The sequence below is a fragment of the Pollicipes pollicipes genome, unplaced genomic scaffold (assembly GCF_011947565.3).
Source record: "Pollicipes pollicipes isolate AB1234 unplaced genomic scaffold, Ppol_2.1 Scaffold_4092;HRSCAF=4816_pilon_pilon_pilon, whole genome shotgun sequence".
NCBI classification, from domain to species: domain Eukaryota; kingdom Metazoa; phylum Arthropoda; class Thecostraca; order Pollicipedomorpha; family Pollicipedidae; genus Pollicipes; species Pollicipes pollicipes.
The window spans coordinates 1-22,032 of NW_023596431.1; the positions used below are offsets into that span (position 1 = coordinate 1).

At 54.1% G+C, this 22,032-nt stretch overlaps 1 protein-coding gene and 1 pseudogene across 1 annotated transcript; one reads left to right on the top strand and one right to left on the bottom strand.

The window, feature by feature from the left end:
* Positions 1-1,019: 1,019 nt before the first annotated feature.
* LOC119094827 (eukaryotic translation initiation factor 4E type 2-like) lies at positions 1,020-2,533 on the bottom strand (the record flags this gene model as incomplete). Its single annotated transcript, XM_037217748.1, is given in 5 exon segments — positions 1,020-1,199; positions 1,202-1,307; positions 1,688-1,702; positions 1,704-1,802; positions 2,480-2,533. Coding segments are annotated over 5 exon segments (454 nt in total), but the record flags the coding sequence as incomplete, so codon positions are not given.
* Positions 2,534-4,163: 1,630 nt separating this feature from the next.
* On the top strand, positions 4,164-22,029 carry LOC119094826 (ATP-binding cassette sub-family F member 3-like; annotated as a pseudogene).
* The last annotated feature ends 3 nt before the right edge of the window (positions 22,030-22,032 follow it).

Consider the following 22,032-nt stretch of genomic DNA (forward strand, 5'->3'; position numbering starts at 1 on the left):
CGCTGGAGGAGGGCGGCCTGGGCTGTGGGCCGGCGCGCGCCTGGCGTGTGAGCGGAGACGGGCGGCGTACGAGGCTGGCACCAGTCCAAGGGTCCCCAGAGTCTGACGGTATGCACGCCCAAACCCGCCACCCGCCCTTCTCTCCCCACTCACCGCCTCATCGTGACCCTCGCCCCGCCCCGCCCCATCTTCCCAGACGGCCACGGACGTCAGCCATGAGCCGGCGCACGTGCAGGCCGGTTCCCCACGATCTCCAGGATATCCTCCAACCAACCACCTCTCTGCTTTACCCCATAGCCCTGAAAAGACCGCCGCAGCCCCACAGGACTCTAAGCCAAACCATAACGACGTCGAAAGCCCCGAACACGAAGTCGCTAGACAGTTGGGCCATCTGCACCTCAGGCTTCTCACGAGCGTTCTGCGTTTCATGGTGACATGAGCACTCGTGCTGCAGGCTGGGAGGAGCCTATTTCACAGACAGCCGTTGTGCGCTCTGTGCCCCCGGGAGCAGATGCTGTGCCCCACCCCGGTGATGTCCGAGAGGTCACGCCTGACACCGTCCGCACGCCTTTTGTATCTTATCACGGCGAAGTATGCCAGGCTCACAGTGTGCGTCTCACACACTATGACTGGATTAACAGCCAGTACTAGAGATCCTCGATGTGCTGTTGGTAGTGAGTGACGGCGTTTTCCGACCACATCTGACTGTCGGCATGGGTTTTGTAATCCATGGAACTTGTCTGATCGCCCAAAATCCGATCCTGTCGGGGTGTTTTCTCCGTGTCCCAGCTGAAGCCCGGGCTTCCCCCAAGTCCAGCCTGCTGGGTGTTTTACTCGTCGACGCCCGGCACCCAACCGTCGCTACCACAGCCTGTGCCGTGTGTGTTGAACTGCCATGAGTGTCGTTCGAAGTTGAGTCCGTACTGAGACTGTCCGCGTGCGTAGGTTGGACCCGTACCTGACACTGTCCGCGTGCGTTTTGTACTCCATGATGGTGTGCGCGCAGGCTGGATCCGTACCTGAACTGTCCGTGTGCGTTTTGTACTCCATGATGGTGTTGTGCGGCAGGTTGAGCACGCGCTTGAGCGTGTCCCGGATGCGGGCGGTGGTGGGTGTGTCGGCGGCCGTGCGGTTCCACACGGAGATGATGTCCTCCATGTGCCGCACGCTGACCACGGCGCCGCAGATCTCCTCTCCACCATGAACTGCTCGCCGAGCAGCGCCAGCACCAGGTTCTCCCAGCAGCGCGACGCCAGGCCTTTGCGCAGCCGCACGATCCACTTCCCGCCGCGACTGTTGGCGTCGTCCTGGCGGCCGGACGGCGGCGGCGCTGGGTCAGCACGGCCCAGGCACGCGCAGGGGGGCAGCGCGGCCGCGGCTTCTCTTCTTGGAGTGGGGCACGAGATTTACGCTAGCTTACCTCCTTCAAACGGCGTCAGAAGTTTACGGAATTACGATCAAAAAGATAGCGCATCTTACAAAATCAAACAGGTGAGCAAACAAGCCCCATGCTTTTCGGCGATGCGCCGCAACACATTGAGGCAAGGATTACACTGCGCGCCTCCGACATGCCTTCACCCCGCAAATAATTGAGTGAATGGTACCATTGGCCACACATGGACCAGACATGAGCACAAGAAGAAACACCGGCCAGTGCCGAGACCGAGAGCCAGCCGGCGGCACCCACCTCCCACATGGGTTTTGATGCCCTCCTTGAAGAGGTGGTAGTCACTGTGGCCCTTCATGTCATGTGGCCTGACACAGTGCCCGTATATCGACCAGAACTGCTCCACTGAGCCAACCTGCCGCCACATCAGCATCAGTCACAGCACCAGACACTGCAGACATGCCGGTAACACATCTCGGTGACACATCTCTCGACTGTGTTATACACAATTACCAAATTCATCGCAATCCCCCAAGGCATTTCATGTGATGCAACGCAACCTACACCTGTCTCGGCAAGCATGGATAGCTAGCGGCCCTTGGAATGTCATGGTATCAATCCAGCCAGTATGTGACAGTCTGCAATGTTCCATACCTTCCAACCAGCTTGAGGTTCTGGTCAAAGCTGGCTGAGTGTTTGTTGCCTGGCGAACGTGCCGTGAACCACAAGCAGTGCACATGCTGCAGCTTGTGATGGTGTGGTGGGATCTCCAGAGGAGGCTGAAACAAGATGGTGTAACATCACCTTAGGGGCTGATGGTCCCATTGACAATGCTGCCTCCATGACAACAGCATAACTGCTGCTGTGTACTTCAGTATGCACAGAGATATGATGACCTATAGGCATATCCTACAATATGATTTAAGTATTTCAATATTAAAATAAGGGAACATCAAATCATATTACTCATCCATGCCACTGGTGCACACAAAGCAGCAAAAAAAGGCATCAAACTGATTTCACTCTATCTTAACATAAGATGTTAGTACCCACAGAACCCACAAATGCAAAATACAGATATTTATTACATACCAGTTTATGACCAACTTTCAGCTCCCTGTCTTCCTCTCCACTGTCATCACTCATTTTTAAACTGAAAAACAATCATTTATAAGACATGGTGCCCATGGATTAAACTCTTATCATACCTTCATAACAAAAGTGGTAACATATAACAAGTGCTTTGAAGCATACAGCACCAGTCACAAAAAAACACAGATGGAGTACATTATGTCACCTTCAGAACAAAGGTTATCATCATACAAATGATGACCATATAGGTATAGTCAAACTCAGGAAGGTGCAGAGTGCGAGGAAGTGCAACCATAATCACCATTTGCAAATAAAATACTGTTATAAGTGACAGATGAAAGCCCTGCAAGGACAATGAGTCTGGCCATTAAATACCTACTGCAGTATTGAAGTACCCACTGAAGACTGCATGATTAAATCATAACATATGTATGTAACTATGTGCATAGATTATTGTTTTAACACTGTATTTCATGCATTTTATCATGCTTGCAATATGTTATTTTGCATGTTTTGCAACAAAACCTAATGATCTCATATCAATAAAGAGAAATTGAGATTCTCATCCTGAAAATGCTTAGATGTACCACCCTGGTTTCTATGACAGTATCTCCTTACTTCTTATGCCAGATTAAGCACTTTGTTGTGCAGCATTGGTCAAGTACAGGTGACAAATGAGGTTCCATGGTAATTTTTATCCAATATTTTGAGAAAACATCAACACAGGCTGCAGGGAGGTGCTGTTGTATGCTACAGGATAAAATGGGACCAGCAGCATAAGTCACTGTCTTGTACAATGCTTCTGATATGATGAAAGCTAGATTGGTACCACCAATTCATCACAGAGCCAAACCATTTTTTAAAATAAAAAGTATGGCACTTACGCCTCAAATTGATTCCCTGACTTTGCACTCATTTTAGCACCTTCAGGCTGCAGCTGCAACCTTCAAAACACAGCCTTTTATGGATGGCCTCAAGCCCCACAGCTTTCAGAATGCGATGAGTATGGCGTTGTCCTTGAAACTGCCCTGAAACAGACGACAGTTACAGTCGTCATTGCTTGTTCATGTCATGTATGGCACGGGCAGTTACAAACACGAAAAGCTCGCAGCCATTGATTTGATACCACAGCGACGGGTGTATAACCAGACACCGCATACCAAAGGCAGACGCCCTCGCTCCACTCAAAATTCGAAGGATACCGACCCTACCTTGATCAGCGATACAACGTTAGCTTCTGTGTCCCAACTTCACCACACACACACCCACCACCCCCAATTTTCTCGTGGTCCCACAGTGCCGATGCTATTCCGCCGTGCGCGGTGTACACGGTGTGGTCGCTGTGAGTGTTGTGAAGTTTTTTTTGATATCTTTACTATGTAGACTTCACTTCACAACAAATATGTAGGGCGTTTACTCGATATTTTTGGTCAATTTGTCATATAATACCGTATATATTTGAGGAAAATAGGCTGAAAAGGAACTATTTATGCATATTCTATCCGTAAAATGGCAAAAACGTCAATAAATTACAAATATTTACCCATCATTTGCGATAAACTCTGGTGCCGGTAATGGCTGCCAGAATTTGGAAGCTTTGTTATGCCTCAATTATGGACACGCAGAGACAAATCGGCTTGCACAACGTTGCCCTGGGCACTGCCTTGCCGACGAGTGACGGCCAGCTGCCACGAGTGTGTCCGTGCTGGGGCGCGTCAATTATAGGCAGGTACTTAGATAGCTATTTTGACCATGCATGATTAGAAGGCACTTTCGTTTAAATTAGACGTATTTATGTGATTCCCACGCTGCAAATGACCCGTCTTGCGGACGCGTCGTAAAGAGGCCATCTTGTTAAGCTTGGGTGATCTATAATGGGTTACGGCTGTTTTCCCCGCACGATCTTGAGCTTGTGCGTGGTATAGCGTCCATTTCCATTAGTATTTTGTGAAAGAACAGCTTTTGATAATGTTGCAAGCATGTTATGCTCGTGTCTGTATATTTTTTAAATTATTTTGGGCATCATCATGAAATATGCTAGGCATTTTTGGGTTGTTTGCTTTCACTCCCCTGGCTGTTCACCAGCTATGCTGGGTAATACCTCCATTCTCCTGTATGTACAGTGAACCATTTTACATGTTGCATTACATGTTACATCATAGCATATTGCCCATGTGGCACATGCCAAGGGTGCTCTTTAAACCCTGATTTTGACTCTGGAGATGAGTCTGCCAAAAATCCTTTCACTGTTTGGATGCTACATAACATCCATGTGGCCTGACTTGTGGAAGCATTCAGTAAGTTGGACAAGGCAAATTGACTCAAATTTTTAAACTGCTGTGGTGTAAAAACATTTTCAGACTCCTGTTGTGCAAATTGCCTTTATAACATTGTGATGCCCTGAAACATTGGGCCTCTAATGCAGTGAAATTGGTGGCCATTGTGTATAGGATTCTGTCTGCATTATGCATGCAATGCATCTGCATATGCATTGAAACTGTTGCAGTAATGTCACTGTTATGCCAGATATGTTCAGCATAATTTGTTGTTTTTGCACTCTGGACAAGAAGCATGAAACAAAGATAGCTATCCTGCTCGCCATGAATAGAAGAGAATGGTGTTTGATTTTGGGGATTTTAATGTTAAAAAAGATGAGCATCATTTATATTTACACCTGAGTGTAACTACTGCATCCAAACTCATCCCAGCCCCTTTGTTGTACTTTGGTTTGTCAAATGTCCATCCAAACCCTTATGTCCTTGCATGTTTAAAGAATGCATAGATGGTCCCCTTTTCCCTTCTGACATGGTTCTTAGAAATGTTTTGGAATATCCCTTTGAATGTGTGCAAAAAGCATACTTTGCAATAGGTATGCTCATTTTACAAAGGACTTGGGTCATTATCACTCTGTCTGCTCCTCAGAACATACTTTGTCAGATGCTAGCAGGCATCAGTACATTTAGAAATTTTAGCAGGTAGATCCAATTCGCCAAAAAGGTGTATGATACTGAAGGCCATCAAGCAGTCAACCTAATGCCTTCTCTATCTGAATTATGTAATGTATAGTACAGGATGAGTCGATCCAGTACATTAGAGACAGTGCTCCTTCATGCAATTTAACACAGTATCCTTCCCATATAAGCATATAAGTCCATGCAAAAATGGCACTTGACTGAGGATGGAGGAATACCAATGCTGTAAGCATGTAATGTACCTGTATTTTTAAGTCAGGCCTTGCATTGTGTGCTCTATTAAAGATGTCTTTGAGCTCAACACATCAGGGTTACATAAGATTACTAAATAAACTAGCTGCGGTCATGTTGACAGGCAAACATTGAATGGTTCTGCTTTATGGTGCATAGGCTGCCTTGACAGTGCATGCTTGCTGCAGTTGAAATACTCCTGGGGTATGCGCTTAAGCTGGGGATTTCGCCATCTTTGTGAATGGCATTCCGCTACATGTCAGTGCACCATCAAACATTTTGCTGAATTTTTGCCTCAACATGCCTGTGAAGCAGTCACATGAGCAAGGTGTTTCCTGTGAAGGGTCCATGTGCAAGGTGATGCAGACTGTTCTTTGCAATATGCACCTGACTTTACCTGAGTGGCACCAAAGTACATGAAGCGTGGCAGGAGGGAGACCTAGGTGTGCTTGGAGACAGCCAGCTGGGATTTTGGGAGCAGGCAACACCAGCAATGTCAAAAGCAAAGCTGGTTCATGAATTTGCCATCATAACTACTTCACAGCAGAATCATGCCTTTATCCCATTTTTATGTTTTTATCTCTTAACTCTACTTATCTGTTGACTTCACATTTGGTGTATATTCATGCATGTTTGAATGTTTGTAAATTTTAGGTGCTTTCACTCTGTATGACATAGGTCCAAGAAAAGGCATGTTGGTTTGGGTCATTCATTCACTGTTGATGGACTTGCAATGTAAACTAAATAGTTCTTAAATCAGCAACCCAGGTGGTGATCATTCTGTGGTAGTTGTTTGTGAACCTTAGCCCCTGCTTGCTTGTACTTGTATACATATAGAGCATACACTGAGTACAGCTTCATCATACAAGGGTCATTTGGTAGTCTGGGCTTGAACAATGTGGGGCAGATCCAAAGATAAGGACAAGCCTTGTCTGGAAAGTGAGGGAACAGCATCATCTGGGGGGACTCAGTTGCCTCAGGGTGTCATTACTGTACTACAGATATTGGCTGAGTGACATCATCATTGTATTCCGTCGCTGATCCTTGGTGGAGTGGTCTGCCATTAAAAGTCCTTCACAAGAGTCAAATCAGATTTTACTAGCAGCCACCATTAGAAAATATATCATATATCAGGAGCCAGCACTGGATATCTGGAGCCAGTACTGTTTAAGATAGTCCCATAAAGCCCTTTTTACCACACTGATTTGAGTGATTCACATGAATGGTTTTCAATTGAGTACCTGCTAAGCAAACCCTGTGTGTACTGTGAACACACCACCCAGGCTGTGCCATCTAGTTCAATGGATAATTTTGCCTGCACCCTTTCGCCGGACATTGCTGAGGAGGGTGTCACGTGCTGCACAATGCTGTAGCACCCTTGGCCTGAGGCCTGGTCACCCTCTTTGGTCAGCTGTCAGCTGAATGTCAGTTGCCTGCATTTCATTTGGGCCAAACAATGCACACTCCTTTGGACTTGCGCCTAGCACCACGGGGCTGCTAGTTCAGCATCTTCTTGTGTTGCATGGAGATGGCGCCTGACTTCACATGATGTTCCCTTTGACTGGAATGCCCTCCTGCGTGACACGTTGACCCCAGCCACCGCTGTGCGACTCAGACCCAAGCCAGGCTCACACTGCATCTGCGCCATGTATGGCATACCTCATGCTGGGACATCCTGCATGACAGGGACAATGGAATTTTCCCCAAGCTAGGTGGGAGCAGAGGCTGCAGTACACATTTGGTAATTTTGCTCATCTCTTTCTAGCCCATGGCATAGGGTCAGTTTAATATCCTAAGAAAGTGAGCGTTAGTTAGCTCCCCTGGTGCCCTAGTTCCCGTGCAGTCCCACCTGAAAAGGCAGAAACAAATGAAGTTCAGTGAGGCTGGGTTCCAGCAGAAAAAGTCGTTCTATTTCCTGAAAGCTGACAAGTAAGCTAAGCTGGCGGACACACATGTCACTGAACCTTAAAATGTCTAATTTTCACTCCTAATGCTTCTTCGCTGTTTGTTCTCTAGTCACAAGTTATCACCATAGCAACGGCCTGAAAGCTGTAACGTGCTCTGGTTCGCCACAGGACAATGGCAGCCCGAATTGTTCGCGATGCCTTCCCACACATGGACGAAGATCTGTTCCAGTATGTGGAAGGTACGTTTCCTCGCCGTGCACGACCTTGTATGCGTGCAGCAGTGTCCAAACACAATCCATGTGCGTAGTATTGGGCAGCGAAGGTCGCTTCTTACCGAATAAACATTGCTTTCGGCGGGCCTGTTGTACCGGAAACGGTCTCGTCCTGCACCGCCAGGCTTCACAAACGGGAGATCCAGGAGCCACGCTGTCTCCTCTCATCCCTCGCCGGGATCTTGTGCGGCCCTCCTGATGTCAATGACAGTACATATCTAACCAGGTGGTGTTCTGGTAATTGTTCGCCCCTCCCAGGGTGACCAGCTTGAACCCCCAGACCTCCCTACGTCCCCGGACATAAGGATATCTTGGTGTGTGCCCTCCCCCCTCGCAGCCGCGATATCTGGGCTCAGATTTTGGCTCTGAGGATGCGCAAATTCTTGATATGCCTGTGTTTTGAGGAATATGTGATGCGATGTGCATGACAGGTACTTAAGCTTTTTTCGTATTCATTCTGTAAATAAGGCGGGTACTCGTGGAGTGACAATTATTCGAATGATTCCTAGAACAGACATTCAGTTTTCTTGATTTGGGATTTGTTAGCTGGCTTGATCCTTTGCCCCGCCTCCTCAACCGCATTCTTAAAAAAAACATCAGCAAGGAAGCAAACGAAAATGCGTTTGTTACAGGCGCATGGTGTTAACGATGACCCGTTGATTTCACTCGTGCTTCCATCTAAGACCTTCACTTTCAAAGGACCCACTGATATGTAACTCCAGGAATCAATTCTGACAACCGGATTCAACCATAGCTTCCGTTGCCCTTTTCTTCCGGGCTAAGTCGCGGTCTGTTATATGCGTAGGGACGATCCTAGTTCAGATAAGATATCAAACCGCTTTAGGTCAAAGGGCGTTGGTGGCGCGTGTTGTCTTTGCTGCATCGAAAATGCCCTGAATGAGAGAATGTGCCTTGCTTGGTGGGTTTGGGAGTTTGGAGAGATTTGCTATCACATCGGAAATTTTCCAGTCGCATCATGAGTCAAATTTCAACTTGCGTATTGTTTAGTTCTAAATGTTTTCACGCTGCATCCCGATTCACTAATCTTTGAATCACTGGCGTGAGTGCGAACATGTGAGTGACTCATGTTGTCGTGGTGTTTCCAGCGCCGATTATGAGTAGTCTAATTCACTACCTAAATGCAGTTATGGTTTCTTAACTAGCGCTATAACTTCGGTCAACGTGTCCCTTAATTAGTCATACCGCATGCATCTAGCCAGGACAAATCGCCGATCTGACCTTGGCTGTGATGTGTGTTTCCGCGAGCAGCTACGGCGGATCCGTGGCGGATATCATAAGTGAGCGTACTGCCAGCCATGAGCCCTTCATTAGCTGTGGGTTTGTCCTCACATTACATGCTTATGTTATGCTGCATGGCCTGAGCACGATAAGAGGTCATAATGCAAACTTCGGGACCGCTGCGCCACCGGTCGAGTTGATCCATTTCCCCGATCGCATCCAGGTTAGGATTCGCCTATTATCCACATTTCCACCTGGCCCGTGTCTGCCGTTACTCCCGATTTGATGTATTTTCCTGCCGCATTCAGGTGAATACGTACCTTTCAAAATGATTGTTTAATTTGTGTGATGGTCTTCGATGGTGGTCGAAAGTATGCATGCCGATATCTCTGGAACTGTCGTCACGTCACCGAGGTGTCCGGACAAAAATCGACTCAATTTGTCGAGCGCCTGTTTGTCGACTGGTATATGACGACTTCCATGTCAGCGACATGGAAGAATGCCGACGTGCCGAAATGGGAAGCTCCTTAATGACGGCTAGCAACGTGGCGACATGTCAACAAGCTGACATGCCGAAATGACGAACGGCTAAATGGCAAATTGCAAAAGCACGCCGCCGTGCCGTGGCTGGATGCATCCGAAGCTGGGGGTAGATTGCATTCCCCGAGCCGGAATTTCCCGCCGCCTTTCGCCTCCACATCTGGTGGAGGACCTAGGCCCCGGGTTGTCAGGTATGGCTGTACCTAGCGCCGGCTGACCACGGATCCGTACTTACCGACTGGTTCGCGCCAGCGGCCGCCGCAGCGGCTGAAGCGGCGCTCGTGATGAGATTGGCGGCGTATTCCGCCGTATATAAGGCGCGGATGGCGGACAGCAGGCACCACTCTTTCTGCCGGTGTCATGTCGCTACTGCGGGCTCTTCTGCTGACGGTCGCCTTGAGTCCGGCCCTGCTTGATGCGTTCGAACAACCCTCCCTGAGCTTTCAACAGGTAGACGATGGCAGGCCCGTTCCCATTTCCCAAGGTGACGAGGTGTCCCCTAGCGAGCGGCAGACCAAGTGGACGTTCATCGCGCTACTGGGGGCCCGCCAGCCGGACGGCTCGGTCCGCTGGTTGTGCGGCGGCTCACTGCTCAGCTCGCGCCACGTGCTGACGGCGGCCCACTGTCTAGCCAGAGTGGCGCCCAGTCAGCTGGTGGTGCGGCTCGGTGAGACCTGGCTCGGCACGACCACCGACGGCCAGCACGCCGATCGGGACGTGCTGCGCGTCGTCGTGCACCCGGAACATGTTGGCTTCAAGAACGACCTGGCCATGCTGACGCTGTCGGCGGCCGTGAGGCAGCAGCCGGCACAGCTGGGTCGGGTGCGGCCCGGCCAGCGCGCCACCGTCGCCGGCTGGGGCGTGACGAGGTTTGCCGGACGCCCGTCCTCCGTGCTGCTGGAGGCGGACGTGACAGTGACGGATCCGACCGAATGTGAGCGCCTGCACCTGGACGGCGCCGCGCCCAACTCGCTCGTGCGCCAGCTGTTCCCGGGCGGCTTCGGTGGCCGTATGCTGTGTGCAACCGACGTGACCGGCGGTGGCCGGGACGCGTGTCGCGCCGACTCCGGCGGTCCGCTGGCCGTCGGCCCCGCCGGCCGGCAGCGGCTGGTGGCCGTGGTGTCGAGTGGCCGCGGCTGCGGCGACGCGGGCTTGCCCAGCGTCTACACCGGCCTCAGCAAGTATGTGGACTGGATGTGGCGGCAGCTGAACCACACACCTGTTTTACATGAAAACGCCTTGGACGTGGCTCAACCTTTTGACACCAGGTTTTTTTCAGTAGAGCTTGACCGTGGTGTTGAGCTGGGAAGGTTGGCTTCGAGTGTTATCGGCAGGGGACTTGATCAGTAGACTCGCAGAGATTGTCGTTGTGGTAGCGGGAAGAATGGTTTCAAGCCCATGTCACATGGGCCGTGTCAAGATGCTGCTAATCTTTGAACTACAACTGTGACTCATGTTGAGGAAACTTTGGGGTAGAAATTCGCTGTTGTAGCTCCTGGCTGCAGTTGGTGTTAGAATGTTAGGTTGGAAATAATATGTTTTCCCAATACTTTTGTGGTCATTGCCGAGTTGTCCTGGTATGTCTACGTCCTGATGTCTCAAGAATCCTGGAAAATGCTATGCTTGGAGTTTTGAAAGAAAAGTATTTTGTTGGCTGACCAGTCGTGATGATTTTGGGCACTACTTTTTCGATAACTTCCATGCGAAAAATGTGTTTGCCAATATCCGCCGTATGCAAGTGGCACCATTTACGGGCGGTAACATTTGGCACGCATTTCCTTACCTTTTTAGACACGCTTTTTACACGCTCCACATTTATTCGACTATTTCCGCGATGCAACATTCTCACACTTTATGTGCGAGCTGTAACCAGAGTACTTGCACGTTGCATCAAGTCTTCAAGCAAAATAATGGACATGGCCAGTCAAAGTGTACAAGCTAAAATGACTGCCGACAGCACGGGAGGGGGAGGGGGTCACGGGGTCGTCCGATGCCACGGCTGTGGGTAAATGAGCCGCGACCTGGCGGCGGAGTGGAACTGACCTCTGGCACGCCCCCTCGCCGGCAGGGGTGCTCGACTCGGGCGAGGAGTTTGAGTCCGGCGATGACGTGTACGAGGCGATCGGCGGCATCGTAGAGCAGGTGGCCGGCGACGACAGCGAGCACGTGGTTCGGTCAGTGTTGTGACCTGTCCTGACCTGCCGTCGGTACACCGATCTGTCCTGACTTGACGTCGGTACACCGATCTGTCCTGACCTGACGTCGGTACACCGATCTGTCCTAACCTGACGTCGGTACACCGATCTGTCCTAACCTGACGCCGGTGCACCGATCTGTCCTGACGTGCCGTCGGTACACCGATCTGTCCTGACCTGACGTCGGTGCACCGCTCTGTCCTGACGTGCCGTCGTTGCACCGCTCTGTCCTGACCTGACGTCGGTACACCGCTCTGTTCTGACCTGACGCCGGTGCACCGCTCTGTCCTGACGTGCCGTCGTTGCACCGATCTGTCCTGACCTGACGTCGGTACACCGCTCTGTTCTGACCTGACGTCGGTGCACCGCTCTGTCGTGACCTGCCGTCGGTGCACCGCTCTGTCCTGACCTGACGGTACACCGCTCTGTCCTGACCTGACGTCGGTACACCGATCTGTCCTAACCTGACGTCGGTGCACCGATCTGTCCTGACGTGCCGTCGTTGCACCGCTCTGTCCTGACCTGACGTCGGTACACCGCTCTGTTCTGACCTGACGTCGGTGCACCGCTCTTTCCTGACCTGCCGTCGGTGCACCGCTCTGTCCTGACCTGACGGCGCACCGCTCTGTCCTGACCTGACGTTGGTACACCGCTCTGTCCTGACCTGCCGCCGGTGCACCGTTCTGTCCTGACCTGACATCGATACACCGCTCTGTTCTGACCTGACGTCGATACACCGCTCTGTCGTGACCTGACGTCGATACACCGTTCTATCCTGACCTAACTTCTGGTCCGTCGTGCTCTGTTCTCATGTTGCCCTGGTACGGATTTGCTTTACCGACTTGCTTATGCGGTCCGCTTGCGCCTACTAAGGCGTGCTCTCTGTCATCAAATCTCATATGTTGAATTGACAAACGTAATCAGTACGTCTCAATCCGACCATGCGTGACAACGCTAGTGTCCACCAGCGGTGAACGGGTGAACGCTTAGTGGGTGGCGAGGAGCGAAGGAATTGGTGGAGGCTATGCTAAACACCACATTCCAGCGGGGACTGCGGTCTCGACGTCGACCTGTGCGCGAGGTCTTCTCCGCCGTTGTTCTGTGCAGGGTACAGTGGCCTTGAGCGTGACCTGTCGGTGACCTGACCGTAACCCTGACCGGGGTGGTGATCGGCAGCCTGCTTTGTGACCGGGTGATGGCGCAGCTGCGAGTTAGTGCTCCGGACGGCCACCAGGTGGCCAACGGCGGCCGGAAGCGACTGGAGGCGCCCGTGCACCTGGGTTCGCTGGCCGGAGACGACACGGTCCAGGAGATGCCCAGCATCTGGCTGGCGCAGAAGGAGGTCGTCTCGGTCAGTCCCGCTCAGGGGTGTGGGAATTGGATTGAACGGGATTGGGTGGAATGGAATGGAATAGAATGGAATGGGATGAGATGTGATGTGGTGTGATTGATGTGATGTGATGTGATTTGATAAGATGAGATGAGATGAGATGAGATGGGACGCGATGGGATGGCATTGACTTGAATTGAATGAGACGGGGCCGGGTACGGTAGTGGAACGATGGAGGCTAGGCCCGGATCTTTTGCGGCTCCCTGTCCTTGACCACTCAGCTGCTGTCTGGCTGTGAAAGCACATGTGCGGCACCTCAGCTCCATTGGCAGATGTAGTGAGACTGAGTTCTGACCTAAAATGCTTGAGGTAATCACGGCTGATCATCAGGACCGGCCTTTTTCTGCATGGCTGATGTGTCAGAAGAGACCAGACTTGTTTGGTGTTGTGGCCATCAGTAATCCAGAAGGATTCGGTGGTAGCTTGCAATGACCGCAAAGAGGAGAGCAGAAAACCCAAACCCCATATAAAGCCATCTGTTTTCGTGCATGGTCACAGCGTCAATGTTAAACTTCCAGGAAGTGTGTCCAGTACCTTTGACCCCTGTCCGTACATCTACGCCAGGCTTAGATCTTTAGCGAAAACGGTGTAGTATCGTGCTAAGGTCTCGGCAACGTGAACACGATGGCGAACTACCTCACCCTCCCTCTCACTGGCGAGTGCTCACTTCACCCCTCACTCTCACCGATGAGTGCTCAACTCACCCCTCTCTCGCCGGCAAGTGCTCACCTCACACCTCCCTCTCACCGGCGAGTGCTCACATCACCCCTCTCTCTCACCGGCGAGTGCTCACCTCACACCTGCCTCTCACCGGCGAGTGGTCACCTCACACCCCCATCTCACAGGCGAGTGCTTCCCTAACCCCCCTTTCACAGGCGAGTATTCATCTCACACCTCCCTCTCACAAGTGAGTTCACCTCACACATCCCCTCACCGGCGAGTGCTTGCCTCACACATCCCTCTCACCGGCGAGTGTTCGTCTCACACCTCCGTTTCACCGGCGAGTGCTCACCTCACACCCTCATCTCACCGACGAGTGTTCACTTCACACCTCTCTCTCATCGGCGAGTGTTCACCTCACACCTCCGTCTCACCGGCAAGCGTTCACCTCATACCTTCCTCTCACCGGCGAGTGCTCACCTCACACCTTCCTCTCACCGACGAGTGCTCACGTCACACCTTCATCTCACCGACGAGTGCTCACCTCACCGGCAAGTGCTCACCCCACCCTTTCCTCTCACAGGCGAGTATTCAACTCATACCTCCCTCTCACAGTCGAGTCTTCACCCCATACATCCCTCTCACCGGCGAGTGTTCACCTCACACCTCCGTCTCACCGCCGAGTGCTCGTCTCACCCCTCCGTCTCACCGGCGAGTGCTCACCTCACATCTCCCTCTCATCGACGAGTGCTCACTTCACACCTCTCTCTCTCATCGACTAGTGCTCACCTCACCCCCTCCGCTCTGCCATCCGCCGCTAGCGCGTGGACACCAAGAAGCTGGAGAAGGCTGAGGAGAAGATCAAGAAGAAGCTGGAGAAGCAGAGCGCGGCACCGGCGCCAGCGGCAGCCAGCCTGGCCGAGAAGACGGCCAGCGCCTCGCAGGTCATCTCCAAACGCGACGTGCGCGCAGAAGCCCGCGGCGCCAACATGTGCAAGGACATTCGCATCGAGAACTTCGACATTACCATCGGAGACAAGTGAGTGCGGTGGGAGTAGAGTGGGGGCGGGGGGGGGGGGGGCAAAGCACGCACATGCGACGTGCGCGAAGGGCGGTGCGGTGAGTGGGAAAGATGTTGGTGACTATAGTGTGTTGCCTGCCCAGCATTCCTGTGGAGCATGCTGATATCAGTGTCTATTCTGAACCCTCTGCGCCATGTCCGCGGAAGAGGGATGCCGGTGTCAGCGTGTCCTGCACCGTCCATCACGTCCTCGCGTGGTGTTGTTGACGAAGCGTGCGCCGTCTGCCCTGTCCCTGCAGGAGGCCGAGGTCAGACGAGGTCAGGGTGTGCACCCACCACATCCCCACTGGGTGCACCTGATGTCAGTGTGCTCCCTGACCCGTGCCGCCGTGTCTCGGCAGGGTGCTGATGACCGGGGCGGACATAACGCTGGTGTACGGCCGGCGGTACGGCTATGTGGGCAGGAACGGCCTCGGCAAGACCACCATGCTGCGAATGATTTCCAGGTGGGTGAAGCCCGCGGCTGCTTCACCACCACCAACACGCCAGCTGCTAAACGGAAAATACGCCATGCAATGAGTGTAAAAGAACTTCACCTTGCGCACGATCGAAAGATCGAATCACCTCCGGTGCGACACGCGCACGTGATGCCCACTCGTCCAAGGCCTTCGCTTCGGTGTGTTTTGTCCGTTACCTCCGTCTCAAGAGGCTCATTGTCTGTATGTGAAGCGAGTTACGCGAAGTGATGACGTCATTTTTTAGAGGGAAATATGAAGCGTTTGACGGATTCATGGAGTAAGTGCGCTTGAAAACGTGTCGGACTCAATTCGTACCTTGGCATTTTGCCGACGTCTACCCGTCAGCTGGCGAGAGAGATGCGATGTTGGTGTCATCATCTAAATCACGCGAATGCCGTAAACAAATCATCAAACTGTCGTGAGAGCCTGTCATGCACATGTTCATTCGTAAATCACCGACCCGTTACTCCATCGTCCACTCGTTCTTGCTTGACGCATTGCTGGCGCTCGGTTTCGTAGCCGAACAGACCTTGGTCTGCCGCCTGATGATACAAACTGCGGGGCACCACCGGCGCCTGTCGGCGGCCCGCCGCCGCCTCTCACGGCCGGCGGCGCTGTTCCAGCGGCCAGCTGGTGATCCCCTCGCACGTGAGCGTGCTGCACGTGGAGCAGGAGGTCACCGGCGACGAGACGGAGGCGCTGCAGTCGGTGCTGGAGTGCGACACGGCGCGGGAGGAGCTGCTGGCGCGGGAGCGCCACCTCACCGCGCGCATCAACGACGGGTGGGCGCTCGGACGGCGGCGAGAGTGGATGCCGGCGTTGCTGAAGATGTTAATACTGAGCGGCCTCGGCCCCGCCCGGGCCGACACGGTCGGTCGCTGTTTGGACGGGGCTATATGCTTTCAGCAGAAAGCAAAGCGCCAGAGAGTTTAAGGGACAGGCCGTCCATTTTTAAAACTTGTTCTATCGCATTTTCAGGACTTCCACATGTGGGCTGTTTGTTTGACTACACAACATTGTAACATTGTTGGTACCCTTATGGTAGCAATCTGATGTTAAAATTCACCTCCGTTTTCGTGATAAAGATAAGAAAATCGTGTTACCCAAGGGTATGCTATCGTGTTGCATAACATGATGACATAAAGTTTGCACAGTGTAAGAAACGTCAAGCGCAGGGTATCGAAATTGGGTCATAATCTTTTCAACCTGGAGAAGCAACGGCCCGAGGCCAACGCCGTTGGACGAACGAGGGCGAACAGTCGCGAACTTCATGGACCGATCCGAATCGAACTGTAGCCGTGGATCAATATCTAGCCATGGACCGAACACCAGCTATGTACCGACCTCCAGCCATCGGCCGACCTCCAGCCATGGACCGACGTCCAGCCATAGACTGGACGCCAGCCATGGATCAAACTCCAGCCATCGACCGAACTCCAGCCATGGACCGAATTCAGTCATGGACCGAATCCAGCCATGGATCGAACCACAGCCATGGAGCCCAGCCAGCCATGGTCAGCGGTTCATGACTCCCGGAGTCCGGTCTGGGACGCCCGGGGGAGAGATTCCGACGGAATGGTGCGGGCTCAGACCACGCTGGGCTGAGACATGAAGATGATTTCTGGACAGACTGGAGCGCATCTGGCGTTGAACAACCCTCTCCACGATAGTAGCAACGACTGGGAGGATTTACACGGGACGGTGACCTCCCCCTCCCCCCTCCCCCTCCCCCCTAGCCCTCCCCCCCTCCCCATCCCCCTTCCCCCCCCCCGACTCCGGCGGTGGTCACTTGGTGAGGTGAGGTCAATCGGCACGCGAGAATGCGGCGGTAGCTCCCCGGCCGATGACGCCACAATGGAAATACGTCACCTACAAGACGCTTCCCGGTTTGTCAGCAAACACCGCGCCTGCGGACGTGTGGGCAATGCTACAAAACGCCAGTAGACTGCGGTGGTCTTGCGGCTAGCGTAGTCACAAGACCAGATTGATAGAATGACCGCAAGATGGGCCATCACTAACTAGCCGTAACGACTGTTGAACGGCAGGGAAAACGCTGCCCTCTTCTGTGAAGAACGGGCGTCAGCTTACTCGTTGCAGTTGGTCATGTTGTGTGTATGTTATTGGGCGTTAGTGGAAGGACCAATGGACCCAATACAGTTATCTGTTGCGTATTCCGGACACCAGTATGTCCGTTTATTAGAACATGGTGGTTCGTACTGTGGCGTATTTCCGACGTGTTGATCGCTCCCCCTCGTCTCCGGACACCAGGATGCCGTGCTGTGGTGACCCTCCCCTCCCGTCTCCAGCCACCAGGACGCCGTGCCGTGGTGACCCTCCCCTCCCGTCTCCAGCCACCAGGACGCCGTGCCGTGGTGACCCTCCCCTCCCGTCTCCAGCCACCAGGACGCCGTGCCGTGGTGACCCTCCCCTCCCGTCTCCAGCCACCAGGATGCCGTGCCGTGGTGACCCTCATCTCCCGTCTCCAGCCACCAGGACGCCAACCTCTCGGAGCAGCTGTCGGAGGTGTACGCGCGCCTGCAGGCCTCGGACGCGGACCGGGCGCCGGCGCGCGCAGCGGTTATCCTGCGTGGTCTCGGCTTCAGCCCCGAGATGCAGAAGCGGCCCACCCGCGAGTTCTCCGGCGGCTGGCGGATGCGGCTGGCGCTCGCCCGCGCCCTCTTCTCACAGTGAGCTCGCAGGCCTCTTCTCACAGTGAGCTCGCAGGCCTCTTCTCACAGTGAGCTCGCAGGCCTCTTCTCACAGTGAGCTCGCAGGCCTCTTCTCACAGTGAGCTCGCAGGCCTCTTCTCACAGTCAGCTCGCAAGCCTTCTCACAGTCAGCTCGCAGGCCTCTTCTCACAGTGAGCTCACAGGCCTCTTCTCACAATCAGCTTGCAGGCCTTCTCACAGTCAGCTTGCAGGACTTCTCACAGTCAGCTCGCAGGACTTCTCACAGTCAGCTCGCAGGCCTTCTCACAGTCAGCTCGCAGGCTTTCTCACAGTCGGCTCGCAGGCTTTCTCACAGTCAGCTCGCAGGCTTTCTCACAGTCAGCTCACAGGACTTCTCACAGTCATCTCGCAGGCCGTCTCACAGTCAGCTTGCAAGCCTTCTCACAGTGAGATCTCGGGCCCCTTCTCATGAGCTCGCAGGCCCCTTCCCACAATCAGCTCGCAGGCCTTCTCACAGTCAGCTTGCAGGATTTCTCACAGTCAGCTCGCAGGCCTTCTCACAGTCAGCTCGCAGGCTTTCTCACAGTCGGCTCGCAGGCTTTCTCACAGTCAGCTCACAGGACTTCTCACAGTCATCTCGCAGGCCGTCTCACAGTCAGCTCGCAAGCCTTCTCACAGTGAGATCTCAGGCCCCTTCTCATGAGCTCGCAGGCCCCTTCCCACAATCAGCTCGCAGGCCTTCTCACAGTCAGCTCGGAGACTTTCTCACAGTGAGATCTCGGGCCTCTTCTCGTAGTGAGCTCGCGGGCCTGTTCTCAAAGTGAGTTCGCCAGCTGTGCGTGTCGCAGCTGGCCTCTTGTGAAGCGGTGCGAGGCTGATCTCATGGCTGCCAGTCAATGGGAAGTGTGCGCGCTCTCGTCTGGCGGTACCGCCACGCCCCAAGCGTGTGCTTTGTGGTCCATGACGACACTGTGTGAGACCTGAGAACGTTCGTGGTCACTCACCGCTCCTGCGGGCGGTAGCGCACAGCCTCACCGCGGCACCAGCGATGGCGAGCTTGCCTTACATACCGCGATAGACCTGGCTCGTCGCTGACACTGTCAGTGTGGCACTGGGCGCCCTGCTGACACACGTCAGACCACTGCGAGCGGCCGCTGACGGGGGGCGCCCGCGCCTGCCAGGCCGGACCTTCTGCTGCTGGACGAACCGACGAACATGTTGGACATGAAGGCCATCATCTGGCTGGAGGACTACCTGCAGACGTGGCCGTCGACGCTGCTGGTGGTTGTCGCACGACCGCCAGTTCCTCGAGGTGGTGCCCACCGACATTCTCTTCCTGCACAAACCAGAAGATCGACTGCTACAAGTGAGGACGGCCGCCGCGTCGCCACCCACGCCCGGCCTCTGGGCGTGGTCTTTTGGTGTCGTCTGTGACGGCGCTCGGACCCAGGTGGCGTAAGCGGGAGTTTCGAGGCACTGTTCAGGAGACGTTCTGGCTTGTTGTATTAGCAGCACACGTCAGTGGGGCGAAGATTAGTTGAGACGCACGATAAAGTGGAATTATGAAGGCGTTTGCAGTGTAAGTGATACGCATAACGCGATAATGCGTGTTGATATATGTTGCTACCTATTTGGGATCTGTAACTTCAGTGCTCTGGGTATTATTGTATACCGCCCACCCTTCTGCTTGCAGAGGTAACTATGAGCACTTTGTGAAGCCAAGACGGAGAAGATGAAGAATCAGCAACGGGAGTATGAAGCTCAGGTAAGTGCCAACAGGACTCTGCTTCGTGTCAGTTTTGTTACAGGGTCACTTGACGACCTCGGCTGGCTGGTCAAAAGAACGGCAGGATCTCAGCACCTGTGGCTTGTGTTTTATCTCCTCGATCTCACAACCCTGGCTGCCGTGTCGTTGAGTTCGTTTTCGTCGCCGATGCTTGTCTCCCGGGTGGTTCAGCGTGTCGCTCTGTAGCGCGCGCCTGTATTCCGCAACCCTCCGACGGCTGAATGGCGTGCTGCCAACGGGCACTACCGCTTACGCGTCAGCTGAGACGCCAGTCTTAGAGGCGAGTCAGGGACTGATGCCCGGCCCTGGCCCTGTCCGAAATGTTCGTGTCTTCATGGTGTGCTTGTCTGGATCTCTTCAGATGGCGTTTAGGGCCACACGCCCAGGAGTTATCGACAATTCAGATATAATGCCAAGAGAGCGGTCGCTGGTCCAGAGCAAGATCAAGATGCTGGAAAAGCTGTAAGTGACCATGTCTTCCATAGGATTAGGTGGAGTAAGCGCAGCATTCATTGAACTCACCAAGCTGTGCGGTCGAACGGCTGCGTGTTGTAGCATGCCGAACGGCCGCGGCAGTGGGAGTCCGACCGCGGCGCGGAGTGTGTACGCTGCCGCTCCGACCGTGTGCCGGTGCGTGGCGCGGCGGTTGTGCTCCGCCATCCGGAGTGTGTACGCTGCCGCATCCGACCGTGTGTCGGTGTCGTGCGCGGCGGTTGTGCTCTGCCATCGGAGTGTGTACGCTGCCGCTCCGACCGTGTGTCGGTGTCGTGCGCGGCGGTTGTGCTCTGCCATCGGAGTGTGTACGCTGCCGCTCCGGCCGTGTGTCGGTGTCGTGCGCGGCGGTTGTGCTCTACCATCGGAGTGGTAGCTGTCATTCCCCGTCTGTTATCCGTACGCCGTCCACCGCTGTCACGGCCATCTCCGCCGTCCGCCTGTGTACCTCCACCGTTCGCTGTGTGACCCGCTCCCAGTCCTCCGGGGGTGATCACCGTTCGCCTGTGTGCCTCCTCAGTCCGGTGCTGGTGCCGATCGTGCCGGAGGGGGAGGTGGTGCTCAAGTTCCCGCCAACCGAGCCGCTAAACCCGCCCGTGCTGCAGCTGGACGAGGTCGACTTCCGCTACCCCACTTCCGACCGCTACATCTTCCGCAAGGTCGACCTCAGCACCAGCATGGAGTCACGCATCTGCATTGTGAGTGAGGCTGCTGGTGTGGCGGGTACCAGTGGGAGCACGGCTCCCTCTTTCCGATCTCCGCTCACTTGCCCCCTCCCGACTGCTTGAGGGCCTCGCTGGCGGGCTCTGTTGGCGGCCGGTAAGTGACCAGTTGCTCCGTCCGCCGCCAGGTGGGAGAGAACGGCGCCGGCAAGACGACGCTGCTGAAGATCCTGATGGACGACCTGTCGCCGGTGGCTGGCATGCGGCACGCGCACCGCAACCTCAAGATCGCGTTCTTCTCGCAGCACCACGTGGACCAGCTAGACATGACCGTGCACTCGATCCAGCTGCTGGCCAAACGGTTCCCAGGTGAGCACCACAGAGCGCGGGGATATGTGAGCAGGCACCGCTGTATGGTCTTGTCCAGACACACAGGTGGACAGAACGCACGGGAAGTGAATGGTCGAAACACGGTTGTTTGAGGCAGGAGTGCTAGCACACGAATGAACATACAAGGATAACAACGTAAATGAGCATGCTATTGCCTTGCTGGCGTGTAGTCTCGGATATGTACCGTGGAACATGAGAGTGTTGCGGACATTAAGGTCGGATGACAAGCCAACAGCAGTGATGTAGGCTAGCAGTCTGTGTTTCATTTTCTGCTGACGCCGCGTGGCGGGCGGGCGAGTGACAGTTTTTTTTCTTTTAGAGCGTTTTTATTCTATTTTACTTAGATCCCTGCGTGGACGCGGACACCGCATGATGCAGCCATATATTAATGAATGCCACAGGCTTCTGAGATAAATCCAAATACGTTGCTCTGTATCGGATGATGCAACAAGCGGATAAGGGTTGTGACGAGCGCGCAGGCCGGCAGCTGTGGCTGCCGCTGGGGGTGCTGAGCGCTGACCGGGGCCTGGCCGGCAGGTCGGCCGGTGGAGGAGTATCGTCAGCAGCTGGGCAGCTTCGGCGTGTCCGGGGACCTGGCCACGCAGCAGG